The 20,792-nt window shown below is 39.5% G+C and overlaps 1 protein-coding gene across 4 annotated transcripts in view; it reads left to right on the top strand.

The window, feature by feature from the left end:
* Positions 1–20,792, top strand: part of LOC121890551 (ELKS/Rab6-interacting/CAST family member 1-like) — a 139,249-nt gene that overhangs the window by 58,706 nt on the left and 59,751 nt on the right. For all 4 annotated transcript variants that reach the window (XM_042402950.1, XM_042402949.1, XM_042402952.1 and 1 more), the window contains 2 exons: positions 10,997–11,132; positions 15,618–15,749. In XM_042402950.1, the coding sequence (XP_042258884.1) occupies positions 10,997–11,132; positions 15,618–15,749 (268 nt within the window). The remainder of the gene's footprint in view (positions 1–10,996; positions 11,133–15,617; positions 15,750–20,792) is intronic.

Below are 20,792 nucleotides of genomic sequence, written 5' to 3'. Positions count from 1 at the left end.
AAGGACTGAATTGACAGCTGGCTAAGCTCGCCTCCCTTAGTTACTGTTACTGTGTCTGTCAAGCTTTCCTTCCCATAAAATGATAATGGTGGTTTTTAAATAATGGGTCCTTGACATCAGACAGAAGTAGATCAAAGCATGGTCACTGGCAGATTTTGCAAGGTGTAGCTAGCTAGCTAATTAAGCTAACATTAGCTCCATAAGTTGGTTGAAAAAGTGTCTCTTGCTGACTTTTTAATCTTTCCAACTCTTGTTTTAAAACAAGAATATCGTAAAAGGGGTTTCAAATATGTAAGTACTTGATGGAAGGAAAACATAAGATCCGACTCATTTCATTTGAACATAACTCTATTTGGCTGCGTAGCCTAAATCCTTGTCCACATTTTAACAAAACATGTTTTCTCTTTTAACATTACATGATAAGTTTTTTAGGATGAGGACTAACCAATGTGATTGGCAAATGTAACACTTTCTCTGGTAATGACTTTGACTGGAGTTACTGGAGTGTAAACTTCCTCAAATCCAATAAAGGGCAGCTAACTCAAAAGTCTAATAGTATTTAGGACCAGCTTTCACACAGTGGACCAACACTACACAGTGGAAGGGCAAGTTACGAACAGGACTGTTTTTTAAATGTTGTGTCGGTTAGACTACAGAATTTGAAACCTTGTTACTTGATGAATCATATGCTCCTTGGCTTAGAGTTACGACTGAGAGCAGGTAAACACGCAGTTTAATAAATTCCTTCCACTTTTTTCCTCGTGTTTTGAATTTGGAAAGGCATAAAAACCCCCAAAACATAGAAACGCCACACTCCAAACTCTTGTGGAGAAACCCAAAACTTTACAGGCCTCCACGCCTAGTAACAGTTGCTAAGCTATGACTGGAGAATCGGTCAGAACAGTCAATTGGTACGATTTTTTATTTTCCTCTTCTTACTCCCGCTTTAAGAACTTCAGGCAAGGCACCATAAATCATTTTAAACCAAACAACTGATTGTTCACGGATGTCAGTATTTGTTACTGTATAAAAGTTAAGCAGAGTAATGAGGAAACCTTCCCCGGATTTTAACGAAGGACGAAACATTCACTGTTTAAGATTGTAATAGTCAGTAAATTGACTGTTTCTGAAGCCGCAAGTACTGACCCTGCAACATAAAGTGTACTAATACTGAGTACATCCCAGGGCTACCTAACCATGCTGTGAATTATAAGAGCCCCGAGCAAACAGGTACAGCATCAGTGGACGATACAATTGCCTGTGGCCAACTCTTAGCTTGGCACCAAGGCTAACCCTCGGCTATATGAGTGAGCAGGGGGAACATTACTAATGAAAAGATCAGATGTGGGTTAAACAAGGGTAAAAATCAACCCTTCTTCTTTCTCCTCTAGTGTAAATCCAGCTGTATGGTACCGGGTTATTTATTTCAGTAACTAGGATGGTAATTGGAGCAGACTGAGTGACTTCACACTGAGGGGAAATGGAGCTGAAAATCTGCCCTGATGGCCAAAATAAAGGATTTGGACGGAAGAGTGGAAAACAGAGTGAGGGAAAGAAAGAGGAAAAGCGAAAGGAAGGAGGTGGTGGAGAGAGAAAAACAGTGTGAAAGAAAAGAAAAAAGGGGTGGAGATTTACAGAAAGAAAGACAGAAAAGTACAAACATGGTGAGGAGAGGGAAATAGAAAACACAACTGATAGAGAGGACTGAAAAGGGAAGAAAACAGAGAGAGAAAGGAAGGAGGCTTGGAGAGATGTAGAGTATAAACCTGAGTAATGGGAAATTAGAGAAGTTTATTGCGTGTTATATTGTTCTGTAATGGACAATTTGTCTCTGGCACGCTGTCATTAGCGTGCGTTCCCAGGCATAAACTCACCCTTGAGTTTGGGCTTTGCCAGTTAAACCGAACATATGAGGAGGGTTTGAGAGGAATACTATTTGGGGTCAACCCATTCAGGAAGTAATTTTATTTTATTTTTTTTCAAACTTCATATCTTAGCAATTACATCTGCCATTCGGTGGAGAATTCTCCACAATTCCACAAACTTTTCAAGTGTCCCCAGCGGGAAGCGAAATATGCCGAGGAAGAAATAAAGCATAGTGAGCATGCTTTCAGCTCGTGCTTTGATTGGTGAATTGCTCACTTTCGTTTTGTCTGTTTGTCTGCCCTTAAATGTCTGTAGGGGGTCATGTGAGGTAACCTTCATTACTGTAATGAAAAGAAGATTGCTTGCGTTTAACCTGTCTGTCTATGTGACTGTCTGCCTGCCTTGCTGTTTGCTTGGTCATGCCTGTCTCCCTGTTTATGTGTCTGCCTGCAGAGTCTCTATAGTTAATTATGTCTCTCTGTCTGTCTCACTGTCATTTCCTCTGTCTCTCATCTCCTTTTCTGTTCTTTGAAGAGTGATCAAGCTGGCTAACCTAGCGCTCAACTCCTGTCTCCCCTCTCACCTTTCCCTGTCCTTCTCTGTCTCTCTTTCCCTTTCTTTCATCTTTACTATGCAACACTGTCTCCTGCTCTACCCAGTTTTGCCTCAAGGTTAGTACCGCACGCCTATTTTTTTCCTCTTCTGTCACTGTCTCTCTCATTCTCATCGAGCTCTCCTTCATTGTCATACCTCTTGTCCTTGCACAGAGACACCCTCATCTCCTTCACTCTGTCATAAACTCTGTTTTTTAATCATTCGCATCATGTCTCTCTCGTCTTTGAAGGAGACACCTTGACTTTCACTCTGCACTCGCTCTCTCTCTGTCACATCGCTGCTTCTTTGAAGAGGAAACATTATTGTTTCCTTCTTTCACCCACCATTATAACATCCCGCTAGTCTCTTCATGATACCAGCATTTGAACTTTCATAGTAGCATGACGTTTAATCGTTTCAAATTTGAGGCTACCACAGCAAATAAAAGAAAAATGTTCAAGCAATGTATCGCCGTTATTAACTTGGACAGCTGTGAACTTTTGCTCGGAGATCTTCTTACTTCTGCTGGGGTTTTTTTGTCTTTGTGGCTGTTTTAGTGAAATCATTCCATATTTTGTTCCTGTCACTACTTTTGTTAAGCACTCAAGATGGCCTGGGATTCAGCTCAAGTTGTAGTGAACTTTTTTTTTTTTTTTTACATTGTTCCTGGAACTTCCTGCTGTTCAACCCAGATGTTGTAATCTTTACAATATTTTTAAACTTTTATTGAATAGTTTAAAGGAGTAGTTTTGACATGATTTACTTTATTGCTGAGCATTAGATGAGATGATCGATAATACACTGATGTCTGTCTATCCAATGAGAAGCTGGAGCCAGGAGACGGTTAGCTTAGCTTAGCATGAAGACTGGAAACATGGGAAAGCACCTCTAAAGCTCACATTATATCCTGTTGTTGTCATCATGAGGTTGGGATCAAGAAGCCACATAATTGCATGTTCAACTGCAATATGTTTTTTTTTTTTACACTTCGGTCTTTGTACGGTTTAAACAAATGATATGTAACGTGTTACTTATGAGCTTTAGCTTTAACAGCAAGGCTAGTTGTTTCCTCATGTGCTCATAACTTTATGCTAAGTTAAGCTAACCAGACAGGTGGACAGATATGAGAGTTTTAAAGATCTTCTCATCTAACTCCTGGCAAGAAAGCAAATAAGCACATTTCCATAAAATGCCCAACTGTTCCTTTTAAGTTTGATCACATAGTACTGTCCTTATTCCAAGGATGAAAAAGTCAAACTCTTGTTTTTCTTTGTTTTTTCACTTATAAATATTCCTATTTGTACTCAGGGGGTGAGGCAGTAATGAGATTTCAGCATGCAAAACCAAATGTCTGAATTTGGTCATTTCTAACAGACATATCACAGTCATATTGAAATTTCTCTGACCTCCACATTGTGATCGACCACATAATAACCACTTCTTCCTTCTGTTTCCTGCATAAATCTGGTGGTCTGAGTGTTTTGCTCTGCTGTAAAGGTCTCCCCCCACTGCCAGCTCATTCTTTCTTTTTTAACTTGTACAGCCACTGTTCCCGCTGCCGTCTTGTCAGCTTTTTCATCACTGTTGTTCTGGTGTTTTTGATTCAACTCTAGAGAGAAAGAAAAAAAAAAAAAAACAAAAGAAAAAAGTTAGTATTGCTTTTCTGTCTGGTAGGCGACAGAAGACTTCTTTTTTCTTCTGTCCTTTTTTGTGTTTTTGTTTTTTTTCTATTTTTCTCGTCTTGTCTTTTTTCTGGTTGTTTTGATCTTGAGCTAAGGAACTCCTCATCCACTGCCAAAAGTCTGACATCCATGTTTCTGTAGCTTAAAAAGGAATTGCATCGTCTCTTTATGTGTGTGTGTGTGTGTGTGTGTTGGTGTGTGTGTGTGTGTGTGTGTGTGTGTGTGTGTTGGTGTGTGTGTGAGATTCCTTTGAGGTCCTGTATGACTCTGAGCATCAAGGTGGTGCAGGGATTTGTCAGCTAATGGGTGACAACAACACACACACACGCTATCACAGACCCATGCATATTTTTTTGGCGTGTGTGTGTGTGTGTGTGTGTATCTTCCACACACACACACAAACACATGCAAGAAGGAATTTGCCAGCTAATAGGTGACAACACTAGTGGGGATGACTGCTGAGATTTATCTAATTAAAATACCTGCAAACACACGATTTAAAAGACTGAGAGTAATGAAAATATTTTTAGAAAATGTACAAATCTTCAGTGCAGCGCTCACATTATAAATTATTCTGTCTTATCTAATTATACTCTGCTTTGTTGTAGTGACATATGTAAGGAACGCTACTGTATTTCACTGCATGAATGTATTTCATGTATACAGTTAAAAGGCAGCATTGAGACATTGAGCTGACTTGTGCTGTTGACTCATCTACAATATAATCCAGAGTTCAGATCAAAATATGAATATAAGGCTGAGGAACGGAGCGTCGGCATTTAATTTAGTTACTTCACCGTTCTCCATATTAAACAAAGACACTGCCAACATCAACTCCAACTCTCTGTCACATGCTTATACTATTACTATTATCTAAACACTTTCAAATTAGCTGTATGGCTAGTTCTGAAGTGTGGATATATCCTGTAAATATGATTTATTTTCATAAGGATGGATGCAATTTAAAAAGACATTTTACTTACTGCGGTAGTATCACAGTATTTTTTTTTTAATTTTTTTTTTACAGCTTGTTTCCTGTAACACACTGTGTGGCAGTTACTGAGGCTCATATGCAGTCTAAGTTGCCTTACCTCCTTATTTACTCTATTATTATTTTCTTCTCTACCTGAGGGGATTGTTCTACAGTCATTTAACAAACCACAAAATAAGTATTTCTTTAACTCCTCAAAAATGTCCCCCTTCTACTTTAAGTTTTTCTTCTGCACTAACAGTGAGCAAGGCTTAACTATTATGTTTTTGATCATTTCTTCCTTTTTATGTTTTATAGTTTTTTTTATGGGCTTAATAAACCAAACCAATATTTCCTGTATTTTCAAAGGAAATACTGAATTCCAAACGGTTAAAAGGAAATCCTTGATGTTAATGTTGGGTGAACTATGTGCAGTAAACATACATGAGGCCCCCGAGCATTTCTGATCAAATATTTATACAGGACTCCAAATGTAATATTAATATTACCTTAATGTGGGTCCCTGAATAGCTGCCACATGCTAATGAGGGAGCTTTAAAAGTTTTTATTTTGTAGAGTTTGGGGTTTACTAAAGTTTATGTGTGTGTGTGTGTGCGTGTGTGTGTGTGTGTGTATACTTTCGGGAATACATTTCAGACCAGTTAATTGGGGACGGTTTGTCCAATTGGGGACAAAAGCCATGTCCCCAATTGGGAAAATGCTGATTTTTGGATCAGTGGTTAAGGTTAGGGTAAGGGTTGGGCAAGAAGTGGTTATGGTTAGGGTAAGTCTCCAGGAAATGAATGTAAGTCTATGTAATGTCCCCAAAAGTGACCTAGGGCAATGTGTGTGTGTGTTTCCATTTTTGCTGCTCTTTGCCAGAAGTATAGAGTATTTTTTTTATAAATGAACATTTTAAAGGAGGCTTTTGTTTGTGCATTTATAAATATAGAATATTAAATGTGTGTGCGTGAGGATATTTTGGGCAAAATTTAGGAAGTTCAAAGTGCTGTCAGCAAGTTAGTGTGTGTTTACATTAGCACATAATATATGTTTACAGTATGTGCCACCATGTTTGAATGTGTGTATTTCTGTGTGGGTGTTGGAAAATGGACACATGTTGTTATGTGTCGAGTCGCATTCACAACTGTACGTGTGCGCGCAGCCCTGTGTGTACTTTAAATATTTGTGTGTGGTCCGATCCAAGACTTCATATAATATAAAGCAGGTTGTGTTCGAAACTGTTCACAGCACCAAGTGTGTGTGTGTGTACGCGTGTGTGTGTGTGTTTCTCCCACTATGACACAGTTTTGGTAAATTTGTGCATTCATGTGCGCTTATACTCTGTGTCAGTAACTGTATAATTGTGTGTGTGTGTGTGTGTTGTGTGTGTGTGTGCGTAGATGTGGTTTCACCACACATTTGTATGCCGTGTTTACAGCGTTGTGGGTAAAGGGAACTCTCCTGTGATTCCGCCTCCTCCAGCGGTTTGCAGCAGTTGTTGAAAGTGATTTCAGAGGGAGAGTGAAGGAATTATTTTACATATTAAAACAGCTTCAAATGGCACAGAGCCTCAGCTGAGCAGAGCCATCGAGTTCACCAGGCAACTTTTGCCCCTTAAAGCGATGCGTGTAATGAAAATGTTTTAGAACACCAAAACATTTTCATTACACGCATTGTTTTAATTAAACATTTGTAAAATCACAACTGCAACTTTTTAAAGCGTATTCATGTCACATCTGTTTAGTTAGTCAGGAGAGAGAGAGAGAGAGGAAAATGGAGAAATGGAAAAAAAAGGACTGGGCCGCACTGTTGAACGCAGATGTCACGACATTAAAGTTATATAGCTGTATAGAAATGATATTATAGCGGTAATTTATCAAACCCTGAAGGGAAATTCTCCTTTCTCCTGCCTTTTCCACAGCGAGGTCAGATGTCAGGATCAGATAGAGAGCAGCACTCCTCGATCTGGGAGGGATTTTAGTGTCTAACTACCTCATAATGAAGTAACTTGTATAAACGAAATAAAGTATCTACACCCACTGGTCCTTACGTCATGAAAAAACACACTTTTAAATCAAAGTCAACATCCCAAAGTTTTTAAAGATATTAAGGTATGTCAGGCTGAATAATGGAGAAACATGCACAAAGATGCAGAAGACATCAATATATCCGTTTCATCCACTGAGGCAGTATTACTAAAAGCTCTTGACTTTTAATATTTATCTCAATGTAGGCATCTTGTAAAGTGCTAGAACAAACACTTTTATCATTTTTATGTGGTAATAATGTGGTAAATTAGTTTTTTTTATTAAATGCAACTTAAAGGAAGAGATTATTTCAACTGATCTGACATATAATGACAAAAGATACAATTATATTGAATAGAGCTGCAACAATTAGTTCATTAATCAATCAGTTGATGGACAGAAAATTAATCTGCAACTATTTTGGTAACTGAATAATCATTTTAGTCATTTTTTAAGCAAATATACCAAATATTCAGTGGTTGCAGCTTCTCAAACGAGAGAATTTGAAGCGTCTCTGTATCATACGTGATAATAAACTGAATATCTTTCGATTTTGGACAAAATCAGTCAAAACAGATGTCTCTTCGAGCATTAAGAAATTATAACAGGCATTTTTCTCTGTTTTCTGACATTTTATAGACAAAACTATTAATCGATTAATCGAAGAAAAAAAATCAGCAGATTAATTGATAATGAAAGTAATTGTGATGTATGTAATGTAAAAGTGCACAATGAAAATTTGTAATTTTAAATTAAGTTAAATAAGTAATAAATAATAAATTAAATGAATAATAATTAGATAAGCTCTTACCTTTTAAGTATTATTCATAGGATATAATATGTGAATTGACAGGTTTCTTTAACATTCTAAACAGCAATCTGGCAAAAAACCTGGTTGTGATTGTTTGATTGCTATTGCAGTAACCTATGATCCATGGTTTAAGGATTGTAGAGGAGTACAACAGAGGAGGAGGAGAGGCGTTCAGGGGAAAGGAAAGCACGGAAGAAGATGGAAGTGACAAGAGAGGGAGAGGAGGGAATTAGCGAGAGGAAAAGGAGAGAAGAAATGGTCTATGGTCTAGTGAAAATATTTTATCCAAAGGAAAGAGCAGTGTTGCATTTGGAGAGGGAGTGGGTTTAGAGGAGAGCGAAGGGAAAGGGGAGCGGTGAGGAGAAATCCACTCGTCCTCCTACGTTGGCTGGATGCAAATAAATTATTGCTTTTAATGCAAATGATAATAGTGCAACATGCAAAAAAAATAAGGGTGTTGGATTGGGTGAGCATTCCAATGAGATGAGAGCGGAGAAGGAGGTACTCGCTGTGGTCTGATGCACGATAGTTACCCATGCAAATGACCTGCGTGCTGAAAAGTGATACAGGCAAACAAGTGAGGTTTTAGCAAAACAAGTGTTTAGCATTAGAAAGAGAAGAAAGAGAGGGAGTGTAAGTGGGAGTGTTGAGTCAATAGGAAACATTGCTAAACTAAAGGTCTATTCCACATGCACTCACACACACACTCACATACATACAGTAAATGTAGCATGAAGGGGGGAAACCTCAGAGAGCTAACCAGATGGTTGGAGCTTCCTGGAAATCCTCCAATAGGAACATTCCTGCCTGTTTATGACCTGTTACATACACACACACATAGTGTATGGTGCAAAATTGATCCCAAATATTGAAATAACTTTATCCCACATTGAGGGTGCAAACTCGAATCAGGACCGAACAAAGGAAACAAAAAAAAAAACAAAACACTAAATGCATCTGACTCCAGGGTTACTTCATCTACTTTCCTGTTTAACATTTGAACCCAATTTGGATGTAATTCCTGTGCAATATGGTACACATGTAGACCGTTTAAAATGCACACACCAAAACAATACAAGTAAAAGCCAAACATACACACGCAGACACACACACACAGGCACAACTTAACACGCTGATTATTATTCTGTGAGCTTTGAATGGCCTGATGCTGCAGAACAGTTTTGGCCCCGTCGTCACATTTCAATTTTTCTTCCAGCTTCCCAAATTTCTCTGGAAGGTTTGCAAATGGGCCCCCAGGACCTTTTAGAGAACACATAGAGGATTTTATGTTACCATCCTCTGCCAATGTCATTTCTCAACTTTTCTGGCAGTGATACTGATGTAAAAGCCATTTGATGGATTACTCCCATTATTTTAAGTTAGTTTAGCAGGTATTTTATGGCTTAGAGAGACAGGAAAGATGAAAGAGAAGAGATGCCATTAAATATTTAGACTCAAGAACATGTATATCACTGTAGATGTAAACAAATAAACTTTACACTCTCGTGAATTCAGGCAGTACATTGCACTCAAAGGAATAGAGCAGTGGAGCACAGGCAGAGGACAAAGGTCATGGGATGATTGGAACCTGTATACACCTTAGGAAACAAAATAGTCAGTATATGGCTTGTAAAAATGATTTCCCATGAGTGCAGAGCTTTGCTGCTGCTGTGAGACGGAGCATGCGGTGGATTCCCATCACTGCAGGTCAGCTCTTTTACTGGCAGCTGCAGCAATGGAAGTGAAGAAAATGGATTTATCTACAAGCCTATAAAAAGTTATGATAACAAGAACACACACACACACACACACATGCATAAACATTTGCAAAGTACAGGCAGACGTACCGCGCACATGTTTAAAAAAAATGCAAATACTCACAGATGTACGCAGAGACAAAAGAATGATATTTATTGAGTTTGAAGTGTTAGTCAGCAGAATGCTTACACTGTTGTCCTTTGTGTTGTTTTATTTTTCATCTGTCATGATTCAGTAGAGGTTTGTGAACCTTCCTGGCATTAGCGTTGGTTAGTCCACATGTGTGTGCGTGTGTGTCTATGAGTGAAAGGTATGAAAGGTCCTGATCAAGTCAAGCTGGGGTGATAGCTGATAGGTCTGTGACAGAGGCACAATGGCTTCCAGACAGCTTAAACATGGATTACGGTAAACCCTTTCTCCATCTCCTAACCCTGCTGCTCCCATGAGGAATCTCTCTCTCTCTCCTTCTCTTTGTCTCCTTTACTGTTGCTCTCTCTCTCTCTCTCTCTCTCTCTCTCTCTTTCATTCCCCAGATGATGATTTAGGCTCTACTTCCCGACACCCAGTAATCCCTCTGCGAAAAGACCTGTCATACTTCCCACTGAGGAGAAATCTTTAATGCCATCTACTCATTGATTCATAGCTTTTTATTAAATTCATTTGCTGATCTTTGCATTACTGGTATATTGGCCCAAAGGGATTTTATTTCAGCATTGTGTTGCACAGAATAGTGTCTTGCAATATCATCCTAATGGCACTTAAAGGTATTGAGTATTTAATATGTGTGGTGGTAGACGTTTAAGAATCTTTAGATTACAAAAAAAAAAATGTTAGCTGCATTTGCATGACTTGCTGTCACTTTGAATACTGGTATATTCAGTCTGGTTGCTATTACACTGTGTGTGCATGCATGTTCATTCATTCATTCATTCAACTTTAGAGATTAAAGTTGACTTCAGGGGCTAAAATTGAAAACCAGAACTGTCCTGGAGTATTATTTAAGTGCTGTTTTAAGCATGAAACTGATAGTTCTTAACACTTTAAGAACTTTTTTGAGGAAATAGCGCCAATCAAACAAGCAATTCTGATGTCAAGTCAGGGAAAACTAAAGATATTCAGTATGCAAAATTCCAATTTGGGGTCTATTCGGTTTTACTCAGGGATACACTGCAAGATAGATTTTCGCTCCTTAACACCACTCATGTCTCTAGAGATTGTTTAAACAGATACAAAATGTAAACGATGCAATGCATTGACTCTGACTCTGTTTTATGTGTGTGTGCAGGCAGATGAAGGATCAGTCAAAGAAGGTGGCCAACATGAAACACAAGGAGCAACTGGAGAAGAGCAAGAACGCCCAAATGATGGAGGAGGCCAAGAAGAGAGAGGACAATCTGAACGAAAGCTCCCAGCAGATAAAGGTACGAAGGGAGGAAGAATAGGAAGGAAGCAGAAGGAGTTTGCTGGAGGGATACAAGAGAAAGAAAGTGAGATAGAAAAAGTTAACTCTGTCCTAGCTTGAATATTGTCCGCTATCACCGTAACTGGGGAGGACGATTGACAGGGAGCGCAGATGGTAGAAGAGGTGAAGGGGAGAAAGGGTTAATAAAACGAGTGAAGAGAGGTGAAGGAAAGAGGTGAATAGTGGAGAAATGCTGTAAGAGACCCACACACAGAACTATGCAGTGAATGCTGTGGGTTTTAAAATGCTTCCTGTGGTTTGAGAGGATCCCCTAATTGTCTCCAGAGGTGTCAAGTGACCACATGTTGAACAGTCATATATGGGGCAGAGATGGGGAACTTGAGTCACATGACTTGACTTGAATCAGATTCACAAATTTGAAGACTTGAGACTTGACTTAGTCTTGAGATAGATGACTCAAAAGGACTTGACTTTTTTTTTTAAATTAAATATTTGCATGTTTCTAGATATTTGGAAGTTACATTTTGTTTTTGGAACATGATTGGATGATTCCTAGTGCAATGCGCACAAACCTGGCAAGCTACTAGGACACGGCAGACCAGCAGAGGCCAACACACAAGGCAGCTATCATGGAGGGGGCTAGTCCAAAAATAATAAAAATTTGGATTCAAGGATAAGAGACCCTATTTTAACCGCGCAACTGCAACTTGACGACAAGCGCAAGATGGTAGGTGTGGCATACGGGCTGTGTTGGCATCTCCATGCTTAACTGCTATTTTGAGTCATGTATGTGCAGCAGCGCAACGTTCAAAAAGGGCTGAGTGAAGGTGATGGATCAGCGGATGTGCTGACTATTAAATACTCTCTCAGTCAGTCACATCACTGGTCTCATAGCTCTGAGACAGCTGTGCTAAATTAATCACAGTTAAATGTGATAACGACAGCTCAACAAATGGAAAGCTTTTCTTCAGGAAGTGTCTGGATGGCTCAGAGCGTCGCGACATGAACACACATCACCACTAATCTGCACCAAAAGACAGATGGAATAGTTTGTCAGTTAAACAGTTAGTTACTATAAAAATGAAATATAAAAAATAAAGAAATTGATTTGGTTAAGTCGTGTCATATGATTGATGCTATTTCAGCAATAATTCTAACATATCTCATCTCGTACACAGTCACATAGTTTAGTGATTAATGTTACACAACAGCGGTTGCATTGCAATGTCTTTCAAGGCTAAAACATGAGACACAACTTTTGCTAAAAGGAAAGTTGGAAAAGAGGCTGATGAGCCCTGCTAACCCGACTCCTCGTTCATAAAAAAAAAAATAAAAAAAAAAAGCAGAATATCACATTATAACTGATCAGTATGATGGGTGTGGAAGTGTGTGCGGTTATTCTGTAGCAGCCTGGTGACATCAGGTGATTTAATGGAGGTAAACACAGTGAATGGCCGTGCATAATAGTACTTCTTAGAGGCTGCGGATTTATCAACATGTCAGTCCCGCTGCCTTCAGATGCTGCACGGATTTAATGAATTGAAGGAGAAGCTTCTCATACAGTATAAAGCAGCTGTTGACAACAGATACTGTAAAAATCACCCACATTCATTTATAGATCAACGCGGACTGATTTACGGACTTAATGTCTTTAACCACATTAAACATTATTTTCTGTTCCGATTTTGGTTGGAGAGTATCCGCAGCAAGTATTTAGTTTGATCCTGTTGATGAAAGCAGCAGTGGATTGATTTTGCACCATAAATAGACGTTTTAGGGCAACGTCTTGGACCAAATATCAACCAAAACACAGCTGTCTATGCACTGCCCACTTGTCTGCGCCTCTCCTCCCACCTGTGCACCATGCGCTCTGTGCTGGTCACCAAAATACCACACAGATGCGCAAAGCGAGTTTCAAGGTCAGAAATACCAAACAGTCAGAGTGCTGCTTGCACTGGTCGTTGCACCTCAGTGAAAATACGGCGGCATGTTGTCAATGATGGTAGTAAGAGGAGAACAGCGGTATGCAAGGACTGCTGCTCAATAATCAGTGACACAACCACCACAAAAACCACAAAGAAACATTCATGAACGTGTCTTTTTAGCTCACTTATTGGCTGGTTTGTGTCATACTACTGTTTTAACTTTAAAACCCTTTAGAGTTATCAGGCTTTATTATGATTTCAGAGCCACACTCTCCATTGTTGTTCATCAAGGAAGCTTGTTATTGATTGCCACAAAATGTCAAATATCAGTAAGATTTATAAGGTGTAAACAGGCTGCAACAGTTTTCATTGATATTGAAATAAAACTTTTCTTGACCACCGTCCTTAAACTGATTTAAATGTGGAAACTGGGGTAGATCATCAGAATTTCATATGACTTGACTTGGGACTTGCTTGACTTATAGCAGCTTGATTCTCACCACAGTAACTTCAGACTTGCTTGTGATTTGCACATATGTGACGTACTCCCACCGTCCTCCTACCTTCAATTTCACCCTTTCCACGCCTTATATCCCCTCTTCAACTTAAACTTTCCCTGACTTCCTCTTTCCTTTTTTTTTCTCGTCCATCCTCCTCTTCCTCCTCCCTCTCCTCTTCCAGTAATTGTAAACCTCAGTGGCCTCTCTGATTAGAGACAGGTTAAAACACTCTTTAGTGTGTGTGTGTTTGTGCAAGTAAGCATATGCTCACTCATGCTATGATTGATATTTGGTTTAGGGAGTTTAGAAGTTGTGATTTGTGTGTGTGTGTGTGTGTGTCTGTGTGTGTGTGTGTGTGGTTAAGGGATGAGCTGATAGCTATGTGAGTCACTGAGACTTATGAGACCGCAGTGGTTGCAACCGTAACCGATGTGTCAGTCCTAAGCCATCCTGAACGGTTTAACCAGCACCCAAGCCTGTAAATATGGAATATGAGTATAATTAAAAACCATAAATTTAATTCAATACAATAAGAAGTTTTAATCTAACTAAGTCCATCTCAGTCTGCATAGTTAGACACCAAGTCATGTTGGATCTGGAGCAGGATTTAGATTCACAGCACATGTGTTGGAGATATTCTGAAGGTTTGCTCATTGCCACTGTAATGTCTCATCCTCATTCGCTCACTCACTGTCTCCATCAGTTATTTATTTAACTCTTAATTTAACCAGCAAGGTCAGTTTCCCGGCAAGAAGAAAAAAATTGTCTCTTTTTTGTTTTTGGGAATTTGTGGGAAGTTAATGTCGTCATTTTACTCAAAAACACCTTCACGTGTCACTGGGAATTCTTAAAAGTCCTCGAAGGCAAAGGCAGATCGGATTGTCTAATTTCTGAGTCCTCTGCAGCTTATTCCACATATTGGGAGCAGCAGACTTGAATGAGGAGCATCCAAGATTTACACTCTTGGGACATGTTAAGCAGGGTGTGACAGGGAAATGTGACACTACTGTAAACTGATGTGATGTATAAATCTATCAGATATGAAGGAAGTCAGATTAAGAAAGGTTTTGTAAATATGAGTAAAACCAATTGAATTTCTGGCTAGTGTATACTGAAATTAAAAGAGCCCTTAAAGCCACTATAATCAATATTTTCATTTTGACAATGGGTCATGTGACTACTTTTATGTAAAAGGAGTCGCTCATATTGATGAACCCACAGAGAATAATCACTCTATGCTGAAGTGCCCTGAGCTACACTGAGCTTTGTAGCTTCTTTCAGTGCGTGCTAAGGCTGCAACTAACAAAAACAGAGTCAGCAGAGATCTGTTCTCAGTGAAAAAGCTCTAAAAATCCATAAAATAATGAAGCATTGCGGAAATAAAGAACCAGATATTTCCCTCAGGAGTTAGCATAGAGCAAAACAATGAAAAAAAAAGAGAGTAAATATTGGATTTATATTTGTAAAGTGACCAGAAATATGACTCCAAATAAATACTAATGTTGTTTCATGTCTGCTGGATGCGTAAGTAGGCAAATGTTTTCCTAAAACATTTGCCATATGAACTTAAAAGGTGATCATTTGTCAGTGTTATGTTCACAGCTTGTTTCCGCTGCACCAAGTGGCCAAAAAATGTTGTTGGAGGTTTAAAATGATATTTCTCAGACCCCGAGATGTAAAAAAAACATGCTCACTAACATAGTTGTTGATCCAGGAACAGAAAACACTGATAATAATTTGAGACATTTTTTGCTCTGTAAAATATCAGAAAAGTGAAATATGCCAAAACCCCAAATGTTGTCCAGATATCTCTTCTTGTATCTGACAAGCAGTCCAAAAGTGAAAGGAAGTGAAAACTCCAAAGATAATAAATTTACGGTGATAAAGTGCAGTAAACCCTGAGATTTACCGTAAGAAGCTGGAAGCAGCGAAAGTGTGACGTTTTCACTTGAACAAATGCCTTAAGCAATCTTAACGTTCTCTCTCTTTACGTTATGTTCTTTCTCTGCCTCTCCGTGAGCATCAATGCGTGTGTGTGTGTGTGTGTTTGTGTTTCAGGACTCCCTCCGTCAGAAGGAGGAGCGCATTGAGGAGCTGGAGGAGGCACTGAGGGAAAGTGTTCAGATCACAGCAGAGAGGGAGGTGGTGCTCGCCCAGGAGGAGCAGTCACGCAAACACTCTGAGAAACAGGTACGCTCTCTCTCTGTAGCTAACACACACACACATACACACACATTTGCGTTACTGCATGTGTTAAGGTGAATCCTTACCCCCAACCAGCAAATGTGTGATCCAAAACTAAAACTTCCCTTAAACCTGAACCCCTATCACTTTTTTTTTTCTTTCACAAAGACACAAACGCCCTCATTTAAATGATTTCCTTCCATTTTTCTGTCTCGGTGAAAGATTTGGACAGACGTACAAGGAAACACACACAGACAAACATCTTTAGGGTGAAATAAAAACTCTTTCTGACATAGCTAAACATCACCATGCCAAAAGTGGCTTATGGCAACGGCAACACACATACCCCGTGCCAACTGAGCTCATTCAGGTGTGGCTATGTGTGTATGTGTGTGTGTGTGTGTTTGCCCAGTCACTCCTCATTTGGAGGAGAGGCAAATACATCCCTATTTAAAGAACAACTTGTATTTTGTCCACCTCAGCCGGCAACACACAAACAGCTTCTTCTTAAATGGAGCGTGAGCCGACCACTCCGATTTGTGATCTGTTTTATCTATATTGAGACAGTAGGAAAGCTCATAGCGGTGTGGAGGGAGTCTCAGAAGGGAAAGGTTTAGTGGATTCAACCGCAGACCGGCAGGAGTGTGTGTGTGTGTGTGTGTGTGTGTGTGTGTGTGTGTGTGCGTTGTTCCCCTGGGTACCAGTGACTTAACAAGGCCATAGAGATGGGAAATGTTCCTCAGAGCCTGGATGGGTTTTGACAAGTGGGAAAAAACAGCATTGGCCGTAAGGATGAAAACTGCCCTGAGAAAACATGGTCCGCTGTAGCTGTTGGCAAAGTGGCAGGACTCCATTGTTATTACTGCCTCTCAATGTTGGCCGTCCGCTCTGGTTTCTTCTGGACAGACACATAAAAACAGACATGGAAACAGACATTTCACTTTTGAGGCATTTTGCTTACATCTTTAACCATGTAAATGTTAATGAATGCCACATCAGAAAAAGTTCCAGATAGATAGATGTAACAGAAGCAAGACAAACCAAGAGCAAAGAAAAGCAGACAAATGTAAGAAAAAGACATGATGGACAGACAAGAAAATACATGCTTGATAAGTGATTGACTCGTTGTAAAGATTTAATGAGGCTTAAAAAACAAATTTATATTCTTCAGCTTGGTGTGCAGACAAGTACAGACTGAACTCACTGAACTTTATTTCAAATTCTAGTCAAGATCCCAAAGTTTCCAAAGATGCCAAGTACTACAATAAAACATGTTTAAAATGATGCACACGACAGGTTGGATTTTCCATTTGATGTGATCATACAACCAAAAAAAAAGAGGCGTTGTGGGTGTGGATATTTCCCTCGCGGTGAAATTGATACTGCTTTAATGAAAGGTTGGAACAAGCAGGTACAGAATACTGTCCTGTATTTGCATGTTATTTTGCAAAGTATGTAAAAAAAATCACTTTATGTTATTCTTTTTTATTTTTATATTGTAACTGTGAATTTAAAGGAATAGTTTGGTATTTTGAGAAATAAGCTTATTCACTTCCCCGCTGATAATTAGATTGTAGATCTACTGCTCTCATATCTGTACATATACAGCTAGAGCCTGGAGAACGTTAGCTTAGCTTAGCATAAAGACTTGGAACAGGGGAAGCTAGCTAGCCTGGCTCTCCCTAGAGTTTAAGAATACACATACTGACATCTCAGGTTCACTATTTAACATATTATATCATGTTTTTTCTGGTCTTAATGCTATGCTAAGCTAATTGGTACTGAGCTCTAGCTCCCTAATGCATGGACATGAGAATGGTTACAATCTTCTCATCTAACTCTCAGCATGAAAACAGAAGAAGCCTATTTCCCAAAATGTCAAACAAGCACCTGAGGGTTTAGTAGCCTTGTGTGGCACTTAAGCATCAATAAATCATTACTGCATTTTGTTGCACATGTATGGAAGTCTGTATCATTACAATCCCTAAATCAAAGACACAGTTGCAGAGAAAATTTTTGTCCTCAGTCAGTGCAAACAGGCCTAAAGCTTTGAGAGTTCACAATAGTGACGTTTGGTACAAGTGAAGGAAAGATGGAAAAACCACATCCCACATGTTTATCCTCCTGAAGTCTTGACTGTGGTTTAATTTGTTTACAGTAATCGTGCCAAACTATCACATTTAATTTGGCTGTGATATACTGAAATGCTTTAAAATGCTACAAGTGGCAGCTTTAATTAGACAGAACAGACGCCATTGAGGCCAGGACAGGGTGCTGGAGAGCGTCCTCATGTTAAAATGCTTCAGTGAAAGAGGAAGGAGCAGAAACGTCAGCGTGTGGTGAATGAGTGGAGATGGCAGCCAAACAGTCCTCACCCAACATCAACAACACTAACTCAGCCTTTCAGCACAGACGCACACGCACGTGTGCATGTGGCGCTCGCAGACTCGCATAGTAACACACACGACAGCATTCCACATACATACACATACACCTCCCGACGCACACAGACACACAAACATGGCGGAAAGAAGTGCTAACTGCTATTTAAACAGTACACACGACGCAGCACAACATTGCATTCAGCTGGAGCCAGATGGATGCCACGTTGGGTTGCAAACTGGAAACATGTCTCTATACACACAAGTAAATTGTAAATAAATATTTTTGTGTTTCTGGTTTACAACTACGTCACTGCAATTAACCTTTCACATAATGATTTATAAAATGATGACAGAGGGAGAGACAATTTCCTCCCTTAATGAGGGCGGCCTGTTCAAAGGGACACACGTTGCTTATTATAGGGTTGGCACATGAATGCACACACACATGCAAATGCAGCCAAACCAGGCACATTTACACACACACACAAACACACAACCCTGACTTCATATTGGTAGACAAACATACTCTACACACACACTTTTAGCATGCAGCCATACTGTGCTGTATATTGAGAACCCGTGTGTGTTTGTGTGTTAGGGACTGTCCCATGGTTGGGGTTTGCCCAGCAAAAACGGTCGACCACATGAAAATATACTAGAGCTTTCCTGCTAGACATGAGTCACTACTGTATGTGTGATCACCGAAGAAAGGTGTGTGTGCGTGCATATATCTGTGTGTGTGTGTGACAGAGAAATGAGTCAACTGTATGACACACTCCATGTGTCTGTTCAGAGACAGACAAACTAAAGACAGACCTTCTCTTCTCCAGCTTTCCGTCCTTTATTAACCAGGCTATTTTAATTCTTGAACTCAATGCACCTTGTTTTTTCTTTCTTTCTTGATCTAAAAAAAAATTGAAATCATTCTTTAAAACATTATTACACACACACACACACACTCAGATTGAAGACTGAAGGGGTTGCTATGTCCTTTCCTCCAGTTCCTTCTTTTCCAGCTGGGCCTCATCACTCCTCACCAACCCCTGCATCCCTCCATCTCTGATGTCGGCCAAAGGCTTTTCTCTCCTCTTCCCATCTTGTCTCCTTTTCTCTTTCCTTATTTTACTCTCATCTGTCCCCATTTTCCCTCCACTCTCCTCTCCTCTCCTTTCCTTCTTTGTTTGTCTTGTCTGAACTGCATTTTTAACGCTGCCTGTGTTTCTAACTGCTCAGTATTTTTGCACTGTCAGCATTTTTTGATCGCTCTCTTCCATGTGCTTAGCATTTCTTTTTCTTCTTTATTTCTCTGGCTTTCTCTATCGCTACGTTTGCTATTTGCACTTTTTTATAACTTTGATCTTTCTCCCTCCTTTTTTTTTCTGCTTTTCCTTCCCACATTTCTCTTGTTTTAATCGTTTCTCCACCTCTCTCTGCTCCTGCCAATCACCTTTGTTTGTGTCCCTTTTTTTCCTTTGATTTTTTTCTCCTCTATTTTCCATCGTTATGTGTAATTTCTCCCTCCTTTCCTCTGCCTATTCCTTGTATCCATCTTTCCCTTTTTTTATATCCTGCTCTCCTGCCTCTCTCTCTCTCGTTCTTTCTTCTCTCTTTTTGTATGCAGCTTTCTCACATTCCAATGCATGAGTTCACCACAGCCGGCTTTAGGTGGTCAAAGGTAACAAACAATCATCACGGACCTCACTCACCTGCCTTTTACATTTCTTCATCAATTCCAGCTTTTGCACATTTCTTTACATTTTAGTGAACAGCAGGTTTGGAAGTTAAAAGTAAATCTATATTTGGTGGCTCTTTTCTGTTCCCTCCTCTAGATCATTCACTCTTTCATTCATTAATTTATGCTGATGTTAAGACAAACCTACTATGTTACAGATGCTTATTGTTTGTCTCCATCTGTCTCATTCTCACTTTCCGTTCTCCATTCTCTTTGTGTCGTCAGCCCCGCGCTTCTTTTTCTGTGAAGACAGAGTCCTTTTGTCTTTAAAAACAGACAAAATTTCTCAGCACGGAAAGATCAAAGGGAATGTAACACAATTCAGTGAGATAGCAATAGAGAAGGATTTTAATTAATTCTTTAAAGGTCCGTGAATGGGGACTGGACACTAGACAAGCCTAGAAGATTGGAGCAGAAGAAATATCAGACGGAGGAATGAGGGCAAAACGTGAGAGAAAAGATTTTCCTTTTTGAACTCATGTCTAAATTCATTTCACTTTAATGAAAGGACTCTTTTTTTTTAAAATATATTTTTAGGGCCTTTTTTGCCTTTATTGGGCAGCGACAGTTGAGAGATAAGTTGACAGCAGACCTTGGTGACATGCAACCAAGGTCCGCTGTCGGAACCGAACCACGGATTTTGCAGTTATGTGGCACATGTCTTAACCAGTAGGCTTCCGGGGCACGCCAGGACTCTTTGTCTTTGTCACCACATGTCTCTGAATCGGCTCTCTGAACTTCAGATTCAACTCATCTTAAGGGTTTTTACTTTTGATTTCTGCTGATGTTACCTATTCTGTGAAGGAAATAATGGTGTGTATATATCTTTCTGACACTCTCTGTCTCTCTTTCTCCTGTCGTCCTTCTTCATTCAACACTTAAGAGAAACAGGCAGCATGTATTTGTGCTTTGTATTTGTGTGAGTACATCTGT

Source organism: Thunnus maccoyii, chromosome 23 (genome assembly GCF_910596095.1).
Source record: "Thunnus maccoyii chromosome 23, fThuMac1.1, whole genome shotgun sequence".
NCBI lineage: Eukaryota > Metazoa > Chordata > Actinopteri > Scombriformes > Scombridae > Thunnus > Thunnus maccoyii.
This window is presented reverse-complemented; position numbering and strand designations above follow the sequence as displayed.